The sequence below is a fragment of the Maniola jurtina genome, chromosome 20 (genome assembly GCF_905333055.1).
Source record: "Maniola jurtina chromosome 20, ilManJurt1.1, whole genome shotgun sequence".
Lineage (NCBI taxonomy): Eukaryota > Metazoa > Arthropoda > Insecta > Lepidoptera > Nymphalidae > Maniola > Maniola jurtina.
Genome location: NC_060048.1, coordinates 3,805,997 through 3,823,858, shown reverse-complemented (window position 1 = coordinate 3,823,858; position 17,862 = coordinate 3,805,997). Strand labels below are relative to the sequence as shown.

At 37.6% G+C, this 17,862-nt stretch overlaps 1 protein-coding gene and 2 non-coding genes across 3 annotated transcripts in view; 1 reads left to right on the top strand and 2 right to left on the bottom strand.

Annotated features, from left to right (window-relative positions):
- LOC123875519 (dynein axonemal heavy chain 10) overlaps window positions 1–17,862 on the bottom strand; it is a 77,722-nt gene that overhangs the window by 15,460 nt on the left and 44,400 nt on the right. The window contains exons 50-66 of the mRNA XM_045921391.1: window positions 17,659–17,818; window positions 16,939–17,037; window positions 13,628–13,751; window positions 12,786–12,970; window positions 12,342–12,434; window positions 10,408–10,560; window positions 9,124–9,279; window positions 7,200–7,370; window positions 6,002–6,190; window positions 2,999–3,125; window positions 2,649–2,749; window positions 2,220–2,345; window positions 1,717–1,894; window positions 1,294–1,424; window positions 700–842; window positions 241–333; window positions 32–134 (exon numbers count right to left, since the gene is read on the bottom strand). Coding sequence (XP_045777347.1) covers window positions 32–134; window positions 241–333; window positions 700–842; window positions 1,294–1,424; window positions 1,717–1,894; window positions 2,220–2,345; window positions 2,649–2,749; window positions 2,999–3,125; window positions 6,002–6,190; window positions 7,200–7,370; window positions 9,124–9,279; window positions 10,408–10,560; window positions 12,342–12,434; window positions 12,786–12,970; window positions 13,628–13,751; window positions 16,939–17,037; window positions 17,659–17,818 — 2,332 coding nt within the window. The remainder of the gene's footprint in view (window positions 1–31; window positions 135–240; window positions 334–699; window positions 843–1,293; window positions 1,425–1,716; window positions 1,895–2,219; window positions 2,346–2,648; window positions 2,750–2,998; window positions 3,126–6,001; window positions 6,191–7,199; window positions 7,371–9,123; window positions 9,280–10,407; window positions 10,561–12,341; window positions 12,435–12,785; window positions 12,971–13,627; window positions 13,752–16,938; window positions 17,038–17,658; window positions 17,819–17,862) is intronic.
- Trnaa-agc lies at window positions 11,382–11,454 on the bottom strand. Its single transcript has one exon. It is a non-coding gene; the product is annotated as a tRNA-Ala (tRNA).
- Trnaa-agc lies at window positions 16,049–16,121 on the top strand. The gene has a single exon. It is a non-coding gene; the product is annotated as a tRNA-Ala (tRNA).

Here is a 17,862-nt window from a genome sequence, read left to right as displayed (position 1 = left end):
TTTAGCTTGAGCGACAGAATTATTTACTCACATCTGCAAGGAAAACATTAGCAACGGCGAGCAAAGCTTGCTTCGGCCACGGAAACTGCCAGTCGATTGTCGTATTATTTACCAATCCAGGAAAACTGCGGCATCTATGATTAAAAAAAAAATTCGATCATATGATCAACGATTAGGTAGATGATTGTATTTTTGTGCTACCATGTAGCGTGTGCAACCTATAGAGAATAAAAAACAAACCTATTCCTCAATATGTCACCACTGGGCGACATGGATAACACGACATGCAGATTATCAGCACATTTGGTACAAAAGTAGTGCCAGACTGCGTCCCTGTAATAAAAGAAAGTTTTATTATATTAATATGTAATAGATTTTAGGATAATTGAGGTCCAAAGACTCCTTAAATCCTCATTCAGTCGGTTTCCTAAGAATACGGTGAACCCGCAGATCGGCCGCCAGAGCCTTATCCTTGTCAGGGACCACCTCTTTTGACGTGTGCAATGAGATTGACGTATGGATCGTTTGTTCATCCCTTACTCAAGGGGAATAAGGGGCGATGGGATCATACTACAAGAATAAAAATTCGTTCTCACCAAAAATCTAACGCCATAGTGTACAAAAATTCTGTTTGCTTGAGGTTTCAATATTTTATCTTAACTCAGCTTATGTGGCTGTTTATAATAATATGGTTCTTACTTTCCAATACCGTAACCAGCTTCTTGGCTCTCGTTTCGTACAGTGTTGATGATGGCATCCTTCTCATCATCTCCAAACAAGGCGGGTATCATGCCAATCATGAGAATATTGTTGATGAACTCCAGAAACCCTTCCTCTACGATCTGAGTTGAATTAAAAAAAAAAACACACTCATTGAATCGAAGCATATAAAAGAAATGAACTGACTGACTGAAATTTTAAAGGCCCGCTCTTGAAAATTCAACCCCTAAGGGGGCAAAATAGGGGTTTGAAATTTCTGTAGGTAGTCCACGCGGACGAACGCGTAGGCACGTGGCTAGTCAATATTTATATCATCTCTACCCATATGATAGGTAAATGCGAAAGTGTGTTTGTTTGTTGGTTTATTCGTTTGCCCTTCAATCCTGTCACAATGGAGCAACGGATCGACGTGATTTTTTGCATGGTTATAGGTAAAATCCTGGAGAGTGACATAGGCTATATTTTATCCCAGAAAATTAGAGCATTCCCACGGGATTTTTAAAATAAGTATTTTTAAAGTAAATAAGCATTTTTAAGTCGCGGGCATCGGCTAGTTGAGAAATAAATTAAAACCTGTGCAGCAGTGAACAGAAAGACGGTAGGCTTTCCATCGACTCCGAGCTGATTGTACAACTTTTTCATATCGTCCTTGAATGTGTTCTCATTGTAGTTGCGCGTCACTGTTATTTCGAACACCTCATAACCTATGGTAAAAATAAAATACTAGTTGCCGTTATAGAACCTACAGTGTTAAAGCACTTAACACTGTAGGTTCTACAACGGCAACGGCCTGACTGTTCTACATAGTTCTCAAAAGGGTGTGAAGTCTGCCAATTCACACTCAGCATGCGTAGTAAGCATTATCGCCAAACCATTCTCATTTTGAGAGAAAACCCGCTCTCAGTAAAGAACCGGCGATGGGTTGATGATGATGATGATATAACATAGTTAAATTATGATGTCTGTCTTATTTTCTAAGTTGGTTCGGATACTTGCCAGCAGCAAAAGCAGCAAGGCGACAGATGGACTTCTTCCCCGAGCCACCAACGCCGATGATCATTGCATTGCCTCGGTCCATGCGCAAAATGCGGTGCGTGCGGGTCAAGTGTTCGAGGCAGTCTTCGAACAGGACCACCGACATTTTGCCGCAACGCTCGTTGTATTCGTCTAGTATCTTATTGATTTGAAATCAAAGAAAAGTTTCGCTCAGGGAATTATGGGGGTGACATTGGTAATTGGTATATTCCACTTTGTTAACTGATAGATCAAAGTGGAGTAAAAAGTAGAATCACCTGGGAATTCCCTGGTGATATGATTCCAGTTTTTAAATAGCGTAATATGGAACGAGCGATTTAGATTAGGTATGACATATAGTTTCAATCCAAAACATAAATTATTAAAGAGTTGTATATCTCCTTTTTTTCTGTGCATTGTCAGCTTCTGTGTGGCTAAAAAAATCTTATTATCTATTTCATCGCAGTTAAAATGCAAACAAATACCTCTTGGAATAGGAAATAAACCGCTTCATAGTCGAGCAAATCTTCGTAGTATCGTATCTCCTCTTCATCAAGAGCATTACGATAGTCACCAAATAGAAGTGGATCTCGTAGGACATATTCCTCCAGCTGTTGAATAAAAACGGGATAATTTATTTGGGAAATTTGTAAATGCTCAAACTCACTGAGTAAAACGATTTGTTTATAATAAGACTTTAGTTGCCATAATATCAGACGGTTGCTTCGTTTCTAATTCAAACCGCTAAGATATGGAACGCCCTTTGAGCATCAGTTTTCTCCTCATTAATATGTGTACCTTCATTGTCAACAGTGAATAGGCATCTTCTAGGCAGATGCGCTTTATCTTAGACTGCATCATCTCTTGCCAGCAGGTCTGTTTGCATAAATTTAAAAAAAAACAAAGTATTTTACCGTTAATATCCGTTCTGCTTCCTCTTCATGTTCTTCTGTTTCCTCTTCTTGCTCTTCGATAGGCGCTTGTTTCGCTGGTTTTGGTTCAGTCGTCATAAATTCTATAACACCATCAAATATTTCACGTTAAATATAAGAGCTTCCTATTATTATTATTATTCCTAATATAAGCGACTGTTTTGACAAAATATTATTCCTATTATTCCTAATATTGAGCGACTGTTTTGACAAAATGCCAAAAATATTGAAATTGTAGTACATAATATGTGTAAATGATCAATTTTAAAAGATGATGTTTCAGGATTCTGATGATGTAGGTAAATTTTTAATTTTTGATATCCAATCCTTACCATCTTCTTCTTCTTCGACTTTTTCTTCTTCTTCAGGGATTACTATTTCTTCTAGAACTACGGGTTCTTCTTCGGGGAAGTATTTGACAACGTGTTCTTGTATGTGACCGCGCATCAGTTCATTATCCTGTCATATTTGATTTAAATACAACTTCCGCGAATTTTTCAACTAAACTAGCGGCACGCTATGATGGCCGGTTTGACGTTTGTCCGCTCATGAAGTTCCGTATTAATTGATAACGACTTTGAAGGAAATAATTGTATTAGGTACTTTATTGACGATAGTGATGTGCAGAGATTCATAAATTTTATCGAATGTAGTTTAGGACTCAAAATTTATTTATTAAATTGATTTCTTAAATCTATACAAGTGTAGAAAAATCAGTTTGCACCATTTAAGGGGTGAATGTACTTGTGAATATGAACAATTTTCACTATGTGGACAAACCTCTGAAATCGCAAAAAAATATCAATAAATTTTTAAAAATGGAATCTAATACGATCGTCACATAGGATCGCTGGCTAGCACAACTACTACCTCCGGCAAACTCGCGTCAATGCTCAATGCAAAACAAAGCAGTTTCGAATTGACGTTGCTTCGAAAAGTATAAACTGTCAGTGCAATGCGATTGTGATATAGTTTTGACCTGGCTTTGGATTTCAAATATTGATACTGCATTACTGTTGACCCTTGCTCGTTAATTTGGACTCTGTTCAAGCCCTTTGTTGTGGATTTCGTCGATATGACCGAACGTACGCAGAGAACTGTTCTAAATAGTCAGACACGTGAGTTCGTAATACGCCTTCGTAACTATTTCGATCGTGAAGCTCAAAATGGAGGGCCAATTTTACCTATAACGTCAGTGGTTGAACGCGTAGCTGATGCGCTTAATATTGGACAACGAACTGTTAGACGGATAACTAAAAAAAAATATGGCGAGACTGGCACAGAAGAAAATAAACTTCACACACCAAAAAAGAGAAAACGAGCAAAACCAGTCGTAGGCATCGATAGCTTTGATGCCGATGCTATCCGAAGACATGTTTACGGCTACTATTTACAGAAGGAGTATCCAACAAGAAAAAAGTTGGTGCATTCACTGAAGGAAGCTGGATTATTCTTCGGTGGGGAAAGTTCTTTAACGAAGATTTTGAAGACCATTGGATTTCGATACAAAAAATGTAACAAACGCAAAATATTGATGGAAAGATTTGATATAGCGATGGCAAGGTATACTTTTTTACGGCAAGTGAAAGAAATCAAAAATTGGCAAAATGTTGTGTTCTTGGATGAAACATGGCTTAATGCTAACCATACTGTAGGCCGTTCTTGGAACGATGACACAGCAGCATCTACTTCCAAAGTTCCTGTAGGAAAAGGATCGCGACTTATAATTTGTCACGCCGGAACCATCAACGGGTTTGTCGAAGGTTCTCTCATGGCTTTTGCGTCAAAAACCACTGGAGACTATCATGAAGACATGAATGGAGAAAAGTTTACTGAATGGTTTACCTCAATGTTGTGTAGCCTCCCTGAACCATCTATTATAATTATGGACAACGCCCCATACCACTCGATGCAAATTGACAAGCCACCTGCCCAATCCCAAAAGAAAGCTGATATCGTCGCATGGCTTCGTAAAAATGGCGTAGATGCAAACATGAATATGTTAAAAGCGGAATTAGTACGTCTTTTAAAAGAAAACAAACCAACCAAGATCCGATACGTCATTGACGAAATAGCATTAGAACATGGGCACAGAGTTATACGGTTACCGCCTTACCATTGTGAGTATAATGCGATTGAGTTGGTGTGGGCTCAAATTAAGGGATATGCTGCAAGACACAATACAGAACCCCCATTTACCACAAAAAAAATGCTAAAATTATTAGAAGAAGCTTGTGAACATGTGACTAAAGGAGACTGGGAAAAGGTTGTGAATAGAACTGTTAAATTAATAAGGGAAGATTATGAAAGAGATGTGAAAATAGATAATATTATAGAAAACGAACATATAATTATTAATGTATTTGATGATAGCAGTGACGACAGTGAAAATAGTAGTATGGACGAATCTGATTAATTATGGCCTTTTGTGGCACCTTTTTTGGTATCTTTTGTATTCATATGTTTCTTGTGTGCATATAAAGTATGTATATTCATTTTCGTTCAAATATTCAGTTCGTTCAAATAAATTAAATAAACATATACATTTTTGTTTTATTAAACCTATTTAATCAGGTACAAAAACAAAACTTAATTGTTTTTTGTTCGAGAATAAATTGACATTCCACATCACTATTGTAATGTGTCAAACCGGCCATCATAGCGTGCCGCTAGTGTAGGTATCCCATATACCTAGTACCTAGATATTTATCAATACCTACTGAATGTTTAGTTGATTTATGTGACGTATTTTTCTATAATGTGGCAACATAAATTATTATTACAAAATTGGGGATACTTACAGCTAACTAACGATTAACTTACCAATTACTTAACTTACGATTTGTTCAAATTGACATATTGATTAAGATTTATCTTTGATAAAATATCTAGTGGGCCGTTTTTATCAGTTGCAACAGTATATATATTGCGTTAGAATTCTCTAGGTAGTTTTAGTCGGTGCAAATATTTTTTGCCTGATATCATCAACAAGTTAACATATAATTTTATAACTTACTAGCCGATGCCCGCGACTTCGCTCGCGTGGATTTAGTTTTTTCGAAATCCCGTGGGAACTCTTTGATTTTCCGGGATAAAAAGTAGCCTATGTGCTAATCCAGGATATTATCTAACTTCATTCCAAATTTCAGCCAAATCCGTCCAGTAGTTTTTGCGTGAAGGAGTAACAAACATACACACACACACACACACACACACATACAAACTTTCGCCTTTATAATATTATAGTGTGATTAACTATATTATAGGTATATTAAATATATATTAACTATAATTTTAAAAGAAAGTTTATAAATAAAACTAGGAGATTCTTTTACCGCCACACTGATAAGTCTATCGCATATGACCCTTGTGAATTCGTTCCTCCAACACCGAACAACACATCGCTTCTCGCTGAAGAAGTTCGGATGCGTCAGGCACATGCCCGCAGCTATCCGTGAGAGGTCCCGAAGGTTGAAGATGTAGTGGAATTTTGCAGGCGTCGGCGGCAGTTCTACGATGATAATCTGAAAAATATGGATTAGTTTTTTACTTAGACCAAAATTAATAATCTAACTGTAATCTGTTGATGAGTTATTTAGCAACGTTGTTATATTTTGTCAAGCGAAATTATAGGTATAATGATAAAACAACGTTGTTAGGTAACTGTAGCATGTTTAATAATAATAATTTGCCACTGTTTTAGTGCCATGAGAAGAAAATGTATTTTAGAGCATGTATTTTTTCTATCATTATGTTATTATATTGGAAATAACATTTTTATGACATAAGTACATTATTTATTTTGTGCTTAGGTACGTAATTTTCCATCCGAAAGGATATCTATATTTACATCAAAATATATTCGCAGGCGCGTTTATGATTTCATTTCCCATTTTAAAAAGAAAAATTATTTAGTAACAATAGAGTTGTGAAAATAACAATTACAATTTTTGCTTGAGCCGAGCTTTTATGAAGCCTTTGAAGGCAAGGTTCTTTTGTTCCTTTACCGCTAACATTATGTATTTTTAATCTTCTAACGAGTCAAGAGAATACCTACCTACAAGAAAATTGAGAACTTCCTGATTGCATTAAATTTTCAGACTCAGCTAATGTTATTGAAGAATGTTAAGTAGAAGATTGATTTTTACTTTCATTGGGTGAGTAGGTAGGTACCCACCTACTCGACTAAATTATTTCTTAACATATATTGGGGTCAAATTAAATAAATTTTCATCGTACTCGTATAGCCCAGGATTTGGCAAATTAAGTTTATGATTTATTGATTAAAAATTGCGCATCCACACCTAAATCTTTCATTTTGACAAACCATTTTTATTCTTATTTAATATCCAAGAGAGAGTTAATCTTTGGAACGAATGATTTGACTCTAAAATTTCTTTTACTAAAAAGAGATAGTAATTAGGTACATTATCCACGAGTGTTATAAATATAGGCTATTCCTACTTACCTAAGTAAATATCAATCGGATGAAATCGTGAGCAAAAGCTCGTCATGCATAATTTTACAACTTACCTTGTACAAGTCGAGCGTCATTTGTACAATTTTGTCGACAATACCCTGTATCTCGTCGGGGAATATGGAAAAGTGTCCCTTCAGTATGGACATGTAGATGTGGTTCAACGTAACTTCCGACGGGAATTGCAGATTGTACACCGAGAACATGGAAATGAACCGCGGATCCACCTGGAATATTAACAAACTCAAACTCAGGCTCAAATCTATAGACCGCACTTCGACTATGCTCAAACTTAAGATACTGTTAAAACGAGACAGAAATACAGCTGGCATAAATTTGTCCCGTTTTAACTTAAACTTAAACTTAAGTCTAAGCAAAGTCAAAGCACGCTCTATAAATTTCAATCTCAGACAAAGCATATTTCCTTAAAAAATGAGTACCATTGTTGTACAGTTGTACACGTTTCGATTGGCACTTGTCGACATTGTAAGATAATGACGTTGGCACCTAATGGTGATAATTAATTATGTAAACTTAAAACTAAAGCTACGGTGAATCCAAACGCGCCCTGATCTGAGAAGAAGCCCACAACGAACTTAGCCAGGTAAAAAAAAAATTATAAAAAGCTAGTAGACAGACAGACACTTTCACGTCTACAAAACTGACTCGCGCGCATTTTACATTTTTCTATGGTGGTATTTAACATCTTACTTTAACCACCAGATACGCAAATGACCTTTTGGACTGTACGGTGCACCTAATGGTCGCAGTTGTAGTAAAACGTTAATTTATTAACGCCGTAGTTCTTGCTTATGATGCGCAAATAGAATATTTTACCCATGCCTTTGTTCGCTGTAAGGTAAAATTACCGTGAGCGCAGAGAAAAGAAAAGTGCACATAAAAAGTCAACGCATAATTTCTAGCAGCGATGTTGCATGAATACCGCATTATGGCCCGTAACTCGTGTTTAACACCGCAGTCAACACTATACTATTCCTCTTTATGACGACTTTGTTTAAAAAGATTGCAGCGGCACACTGACCTCTACTAATCTATACTAATAAATAAAATTGGAGTGTCTGTCTGTAATTTCGAAATAACTACCGCATATTAAGGTCATATGGTTATTTGAACGATACTATAACTGAATCACACGTTTTTAAAATTTTTGTCTGTCTTTCTGTCTGTCTGTCTGTTTGAAAAGGCTAATCTTGGGAACGGCTAAACCGATTTTGACGGGATTTTCACAGACAAGTAGAGAATTGACCAGGGAGTAACATAGGCTACTTTTTTAACCGACTTTCAAAAAGGGAGTTGTGTTTTTCTACCTATGTACACCGAAATCTCCGAGATTTCTGAACCGATTTGCATCATTTCTTTTTTAATCGATAGAGGAACTTTGCGACATTGTTTCATAAAAAAATTGGAGTCCAACTCCTCAATCCTGATGCTGCAGGGGATCTGACCAATACACGCGGGCGAAGCTGCGGGCATCAGCTAGTATACTCGTAAATACGTTGGACTTGCGAATGCCGACCTGTTTTGAAGCAACTTGATTTTTGACATTTTTAGAGCTGATAGCAGCAGTCAAAGTCATGTGAGCAAGCTCGGAACTAAATGTTTGCGATGAGACATCTGGTCAACACGACGACCATTTTGACCATTTCAAGAAACTGACAATAATTCCATTTTTTTTAAATTTTTGATATTATACTATAAATGCGAAAATATGTCTGTCTGTCTGCTAGCTTTTCATGATCCAACAGTTTAACCGATTTTGATCAAAGGTACAGAGTTAGTTTAGTTCCCGGGGACGGACTTATGCTACTATTATCCCGGAAAATAAAATATTTCCGAAGGGATTCTTAAAGGCCCATCCGTTTAATCGATTTACGTATATGAAAAGCAGCTTGCGTCCCAGAAATCGATATAGGTAACTTTTTCTCCCGGAAAATCAAAAGGTAATAATATAATACTCACATCATTTCTTCCACCACCAGCTTTGCCCATAGCAGCAAGGAACCCTATGTCCTTCAAGTACTTCCAGTTGAGGTCCTTGCCTCTATCGTAGAAGCCTTTTCTTTCAAACAGCAGTTTCAGTAATGCTATTGGTTGCTGTGTTCCGTATGTGTCAACCTGATAAAATAAGTCAGCGATCAGTTGTTTTATAACTCTCTGGGTCGTATTCCTCATTTCTGAGAGTTGTAACTAATTGGTAATAATGCAGGGTCCTTGCCCTTCAAAGATCATTGAATAAAAGCCATCAAGCTCATTTGACATTTAGTTTTAATCCATTGAAGGTTTGCTACGAAATATTACCTATTTTTATATCGCTCAGTGAAACAGCAATGAACCAAACAATGAAATGAGTTTGATGACTTTCATTGCTTTCTATTAAGCATCATTGGTTACTCTCGCTTTCGTACGGATTTTCTGATTTTTGATTTGTTCACTTAGAGAGGGTCCAAGCTCGCTCCATCGCCCGCTGACTCTGGCAATGGTTAGGGCACATAGTTCGAAAAACCGATCAAAGGGTCCCAAGATACTAGAATGGCAAGCACCAGAAAGTGCAGTGTTGGTAGACTTCCTGCTAGGTGGAAAGACGACATCAAACGAGTCGCACGAAGCCGCTGGATTCAGGCGTCACAAGACCGTGGCGTGCGGAAACCCCTACAAGAGACCTATGTCCAGTAGTGGACGTCTATCGTTTGACGATAAAAATATCGCAATAACAAGTGTAAATTAAAAATTTATAACACCCCCGACAAGTGAAGGTTACAGTAACTAGAAAAGACCGAAAAGACCTGATAACTTTCAAACGGCTGAACTGATTGTCTTGGACTATTCCGCGCCTACGATCTAAAGTATCTGAGTTTTTCAAAACATCATTTTCAAATAAATAAGTATTTAGGCAACGTTCATCTTGACAGCTTGACATTTGTCAATTGACATAATATTATGAACCTAACGGTTATCAAACCTTTTCTACAAGAAAACTAGAAAAGAGCTGATAACTCTTAAACGGCTGAACCAATTTTTTTGGATTATAGCTAAGAACACTCTCGATCAAGCCACCTTTCAAACAAAAAAAAGTAAATTAAAATCGGTTCATTCGTTTAGGCGCTACGATGCCCCAGACAGATACACAGATACACAGATACACAGACACACAGATACACACGTCAAACTTATAACACCCCTCTTTTTGGGTCGGGGGTTAAAAAAGGTGAGATCATAGTCAAGGGATCACTTTTAGATACTTACTATAGGCATATTCATGTCATCTATAAACACAAGCATCTTCTTGCCAACGGGAGGGCCAAACGTGTCCTTGGTCCGTTTCTCCACCACCGACTCCAGGTTCCGCTGGACGTCCATGGAGGAAGTGCGAGATGAAAAGTTCATCTGCTGAATTATCTAGAAAGAAAATGGAGAAGTTACACCTAATTTCCTTTGAACCTTTGTACTTGTACCTACATTACGAGCCACGAAAATCCATACTACTTATGCAAAAGTATGTGTCTGTCTGCGAGCTTTTCACGGCCCATCCGTGTAACCCATTCAAAAGGTACCTAAGCTTGCACCCCAAGGATGGACATAGGTTAAATACTTTTTTCCAGGAACATAAAAAAGTGCCAACGGGATGCGGACAAAGTCTTGGGCATCATCTGTATTATAGTACAGAGATATCTTGCATCCCGTATACGAATATAGGCTACATTTTATCCCGGAAAATGGAAGAGCTCCCTTGGGATTTAAAAAAAAATCCACGTCGACGAAGTCATGGGTATCGTTTAGTGCATAATATTTTCTCAACAAGCGAAAAATACAATACAGGTCAGTAAGAAATGTCTTGCGCTTGCCTTGCAGCTATAATATTCACAACATTAACACGTGCGGAGTGCATTTTTTAACGACTTCCAAAAATGAGGTGGTTCTCAATTCCATGACACATGTTTCAAATTACAATAGTTGAGTGTACAATTTTGAACCACACTAATATTATAAAGGCGAAAGTTTGTGTGTATGTGTGTATGTGTCGTATGTTTGTTACTCCTTCATGCAAAAACTACTAGACGGATTTGGCTGAAATTTTGAATGGAGATAGATAATATCCTGGATTAGCACATAAGCTACTTTTTATCCCGGAAAAACAAAGAGTTCCCACGGGATTTCGAAAAACCTCATTCCACGAGCAAAGTGGTGCTGTTTACAAAACATAAAATGTAAAAAAGGATTGGAGGCGCCGGGTATCGATCCCGGTACCTCTCGCATGCTAAGCGAGCGCTCTACCATCTGAGCTACGCCCCCTGATGTGAAATTAATCCAAATAACGGTACAGATATTTTGTACGTAGTGAAAGTGCGTATGAACCAGTTTCAGCTGTTCTAATTTCGCAATAGTTATTAAATACCTACTTACATTACAATCTAATGCTTGAAATAAATCAGGGTTATTATAACAAAGGTTTATTGCACAGGTGATTTAATTGCATAGCAACAGACGGTTTGTCTGTTGGGGGGCTTCGGCCGTGGCTAGTTACCACCCTACCGGCAAGCCATGCCGCCAAGCGATTTAGCGTTCCGGTATGATGCCGTGTAGAAACCAAAGCGGTATGGGTTTAATAAAAACTGCCATATCCCTTCCAGGTTAGCCCGCATCCATCTTAGACTGCATCATCGTTCATCACTTACCATCAGGTGAGATTACAGTAAAGGGCTAACTTGTATCTGAATAAAAAAAAGGTCTCTTCTATTAATATTGCAGAATGCGAAATTGTGTGTTTCTGTCTGTCTTCTGTTTTGTATACCTATATTCTGTCTATCTGATGAGAGCTAATTTGTTGGAATTTAGCGTGGAGATAGATTGAAGGCATTATGTTGTATCTACCAGTTAGCTACTATACGACCCATATTGTAAAAGCTAAAGGGTGTTAGTTTGGTGGTTTGTCCTTCAATCACGCTGTAACGGAGCAAGTGCAATGGATTAATGTGATTTTTTACACGATGATATAGGCTGCTTATCTTGGAAAATCAAAGAGTTTCCATGGGATTTTTAAAAACTTATTTTCACGCGGGCATAGTTGCCGGCATCAGCTACTTTTCCATAAAAGTAATAATAATAATTAAAGAAAATTTATTAAGTGAGATGTAATTTTAATTTGAAATCCAACAGCTTCATTTATACAAAATTCTTACGTATTTTTCCGGTGGTAGCCCACGTAGATAGTTATTGATGATTGCGGTCTTGGATGTACCAGTTTCACCGACCAGTAAGACTGGTCTTTCTACCTGAAAGTTTTGCAAAACATAAGTAGATAAAAATTTACGACGGCAAATTGACTTATATAAATTGACCTAGGTAAGTAATAGGTATATAACGAGACTGTAGGATACTTAGGTAAAGGTACTTAGGACGTAGAAACTAAATGGTCACTACCATCAGATCTGTCATCATAGTGTCATAACGAAGACCAGTTGGCGCAATTTTATTTCTCTGTACGATCGGTGGAATGCTTCGAATCGGCACAAAAAATAACTGCCATTTTGTATGACCCACCTCTTACACCTTAGGTTAACTAGTACTTGTAGGTCAATTTTTGTAATAAATTCCATGGTAGGGTGTAGTACTTAAATACTTACACTTTCCATGATTTTGATAAGCCAAGTCATTCTCAGTGTGTCGACAGTAGGAACCAGGATCGCAGAGAACTTCGCCTCTCTATCGTGGATGTATTCAGGTATCAACCACTCCCACGCTTCCCAGGTTTTCGTGGTGAGTTCAAGACAGTAGTCGTATAGAGACGGGAAACCCATGGGGAAGTGTTCTGAGTGAAATAAAATTGCTATAAATCAGCTTCTGCATTACAAAAAATTATCGCTGGTATCACACAGTGTTACCTACTAATACTGTGTGATACCAGCGCAACCGCCAGTGAGTTAAGGGGCAAACACTGGTTTTAGTGGGTACAAATACCACATAACCCCTCCGTATCCCTTGAAGGAGAGGTGTGTGTTAGGCATTACTTGTATAAAAAACTGTATAAAAATATGTATAATGTATATGTATAAAAAACGCCCCAAGTGCGAGTCAGACTCGCGCACTGAGGATTCCGTACTCGGGTATTTTTCCAACATTTTGCACGTTAATTAAAAAATATTATACCTACATAAAAATAAATAAAAATCTGTTTTAGGATGTACACTGTACAGGTAAAGCCCTTTCATATGATACCCCACTTGGTATAGTTATCTTATTTTGAAAATTGAAACACATTTTTTTTAAATGATGTAACCACAAATTCGCGGTTTTCAGATTTATTCCTATATTTGTGCTCTACCTCCCTGCCAAATTTCATGATTCTAGTACAACGGGAAGTACCCTATAGGTTTCTTGACAGACAGACAGACAACAAAGTGATCCTAAAAGGTTTCCGTTTTTCCTTTTGAGGTACGGAACCCTAAAAAGGGGGAAGGTCACTTACTAGTAGTAGCCTTCTTTTCTGGCGTATCCTCAACGAGCATCATCGGGCAGGCTTTCTTTATGTAGGTGTCGAAGTCGAACCTTCCGTCATCAATAATAGCTGCTCCCAGACTGTTGTACATTGACTGAAATATACAGAGAAACTTAGTACACCCCCGATCCGATACTTCATACAAGCGAACTGATTTACCCATTACTACTACCGGAGCACTGACTGTCCTTTACTTTGTAGACGTCTATCGGTTGACGATGATAACGTATTGTTGTTATGTCTACTAAACTAATATGTGAATATTTTCAGCAGTTTAACCACTAATGCTTCAACTTTAAGGATTTGTTTATATTCCCTTCCTATGATCCTTTGAGGTATATGTTACGGGCAACGTGATTAACTGGGCATTATTAATAAGGACCGGCCATTATTAATAATGCCCAAGAGCGATGGGCAAAGTGATTAATTTATCACTTTGACCGGCCATTACTGAGTCGGGCATTATGAATACAGACCGGCTAGTTTTATTAATAGTGCCCGGACTTATCAAATTACCCGTAAAATATACATAATACATATACTACTTAGATGATATCTGTAACTTCGTCCGCGTGGATTTAGGTTCTTTAAAGATCTCGTGAGAACTTTTTGATTTTTCGGGATAAAAAGCATCTTATGTTTGTCTTCGGGATGTAAGCTATCTCTGTACCTTGTTAAAATTAGCTGAACGAATGTACCGTGAAAGCTAGCAGACAGACAGACACACTTTCGCATTTATAATATTCTAGTATGGATATGGACTTATAGTATGGTAGTATGGATTAACCAGCCTATGTCCAAAAGGCCAAGTAAATAAGGGCTAGAAAAGAAGAAGAAGAATATGGATTCAACTTATAAATAAATACATACAATACATCCATACTTAATATTATAAATGCGAAAGTGTGTCTGTCTGTCTGTCTATCTGCTACGTTTTCATGGCCCAACCGCTGAACCGATTTTGATGAAATTCAGTACAGACATGGGCTACATCCCGGGGAAGGACATAGGCTACTTTTTATCCCGGAAAATCAAAGAGTTCCTGCGGGATTTAAAAAACCGAAATCCAGGCGGGCGAAGCCGCGGGCATCCTCTAGTATAAAATAAATAAAATACAATACAATTTACAGACAAAATCCATTTTAATCGAAGCGTGGCTGCAAGGGAATGAATCAAAATTTTACGGTAGAACATCTCTTATGCAGTCCCGCAAATAATTTCCATACAATTTGTTCCATCTGCATAAGTTGGCGCTTGCAGAAAAGGGTTTTTGTCTCAGATCAAAGCGCGGAAACCTCTTCAAGAGATTTCCAACTTTTTATAGTCACCTAAAAACACAGTTTAACTCCGTTAGCTCTTATTAAAATAAACGCAAATAAATTAATTTTGTATTCCATATTTTTAATTTAAATAATGGTCATTAAAATTTCCATAGCCTTCGCCTCCGCTTTGAATAAAAGATATTGGGGCGTCGTGTTTCACACTTCAAAATTTATTTTACTTTAACTGAAAATAATATTTTTTATGGAGTGACGAAGTTTTTGAACAATCGCGATAATTGATTTTTTTGCTGATTGATCTCCGTAGAAACAAGTGTAAATTAAAAATTTATAACACCCCCGACGATCCAAAGTATTTGAGTTTTCCAAAACATCATTTTCAAATAAATAATTATGTATTTAGGCAACGTCCATCTTGACAGCTTGACATTTGTCAATTGACATAATATTAAGAACCTAACGATTATCTAACCTTCTTTTCAACAAGAAAACTAGAAAAGAGCTGATAACTCTTAAACGGCTGAACCAATTTTTTTGGATTATAGCTAAGAACACTCTCGATCAAGCCACCTTTCAAACAAAAAAAAACTAAATTAAAATCGGTTCATTCGTTTAGGCGCTACGATGCCACAGACAGATACACAGATACACAGATACACAGATACACAGACACACAGATACACAGATACACACGTCAAACTTATAACACCCCTCTTTTTGGGTCGGGGGTTAAAAATATTTCGAACCATGCAGTGGCCAGTTCATAACTCAGACAGATAGGCCTTAGACGACCCTAAGCCCTAATTCGCGTCCTAAAACCTGGCGTTGCGCTGAAAATACAAAGTGCGCGTTAAAAAAGCGTTGACGTGTGAACAGATACCTGGGAATGCACTTGTTCTATTTGAACGCTTTTTTAATGGACGCTAAAAAAGCTCTCGTGCGAATGAGGCCTTAATGACTTATTACGATCTATTCTATGTATTCCAATAGAGGTCGTTTTGGGAAGGTTTCTATAGGCAAATATCGTATTACTTAGCTGCATGTTTTAAAAGGCCACGTACTTTCACGTCGTACGAATATAAAGTACAAATTATTTGTTTTAATTTGTATCGGGGGCGTAGCTCAGATGGTAGAGCGCTCGCTTAGCATGCGAGAGGTACCGGGATCGATACCCGGCGCCTCCAGGAAAGACATACTTTTTGAATTTTGATGATAGCTTTGATGAAGATTCAGCTGACAAAAAACTGAAATCTTGGCTCTAGTAAAATAAGATGATCAAAAAGATGAGCAAAATTATGCATAAAATGAATGGATTGTAGCGGTATTTACTTGTATGAATATCTATTAGGTATCCCTTGCTATGCCACCTCGCAAATCCTTATTTCTTTTTTTTCTTTCTTGTCTGGCTTTTACAATGATTAGCCAATGTCAAGTCTGTAGTTATTTGTAACAAGTTAGCTAAACTATACAAGTAGGTATGGACCCCGTCTGTACCGGCGCTCGCCGACATAAGCACGGCACCCCCTAGCGCTTTCCAGTCAGTTTTAACAAAAAAAAAACACTCCAAAAAGTCACAACACACGCGCCAGCAAACGCCACCACAGACGAAGTCCCTAAATTTCTTTACTCCAATAAAAAATTCTAGGTTAAACAATTCTAGGTCAAAATTTTAGATTAAAGACTTGCTTTCAGCAAATTACAATATTTGTTGTTACATAATCTATATTAAAAACAATATTATCATTAAATGAAAAGCCATTTATTCCGGTTACCCACCTTAAAAAGCTACCCTAGGGTGTCGGAAACGTACGTGTCCATTTATCCCTTTCAGACTAAAAATAATATTTTGGTAGGTATTAGGTATAACTCCGTTGACGGATAGGACAGATGGATATTGGACACGCGTTTCCGACTAGGTATACCCCTAGGTTGGGTGCTAAACGGAACAACCCGAAATAGCTCTCTGTAACTGCATAATGCTTGTCTACTTGGAATACTTACAACCATAAACACGCACTCGACAACAGTTCTGTCAATTTCTTCATTGCTGTCCTCCCTGTTTGGCAGAAGACCACTGATCATGTAGCACAATTGCATCACCTGAATGAGAAAATAATTGGTTTACTTAGCTACGTATATTAAGGCTAAGGTTGCCTGGAAGAGATCACTATTAGCGATAAGGCCGCGCCTATTGTACAAAAATCCTATAGAAATAGGAATTTGAATATGAGTTTCATAGAAGACAGGAAACTGTATTTCCTTAGCTTAGAACCAGTCTAAGATAGACAACGAGTAGCATAGGTTGGCTGATCACACCTAAAACTACTTTCTTTTTGGTGTTCTTCGGCGTTGACTCTCCGAAGAACACAGGGAGAAAGTAGGTACATAGAAAGTAGGTACATAGTAAAGTAGGTGTGGTTTCCGGTTTAAACTTCAGTTATAAAATAAAAAAATACAAAATATCTTTATTTTGTAGTTATAACTATGTCGCTTGCTTGTGGTCTCCATACTGGGTAATCTGTATCGTGGCAACCGTGTATGACTTCCTACAAGGTTTTACAGAGGACTAGGAGAGTTCCTTTTGCGTTCATAATAGTTTATACCTTATACAATTTTATACATTATGCTGAACATGTTTTAACCATTCGACCATCACGATTTTGTTAGGTGAAAGAGAAACAATGGTACTAATAGGTAAACTACAAGTACTAGTATCATTACCAAATTGAGTGGAGTCTGTGGCACGATGGTCTTCAGTGGCGTTTGCTGCTGGAGCCCGAACATGCCGAACACGATGTAGTTGATAGCGCCCGGTACGTAATGGTCGAACAGCCCCGCCAGCTGCTCGCGTTCTTCCTCATTGTTCCGTCCCCGAATCCATCTGAACATTGTAAGCACCAGAACGATAAAAACTTCTTCTAAAGA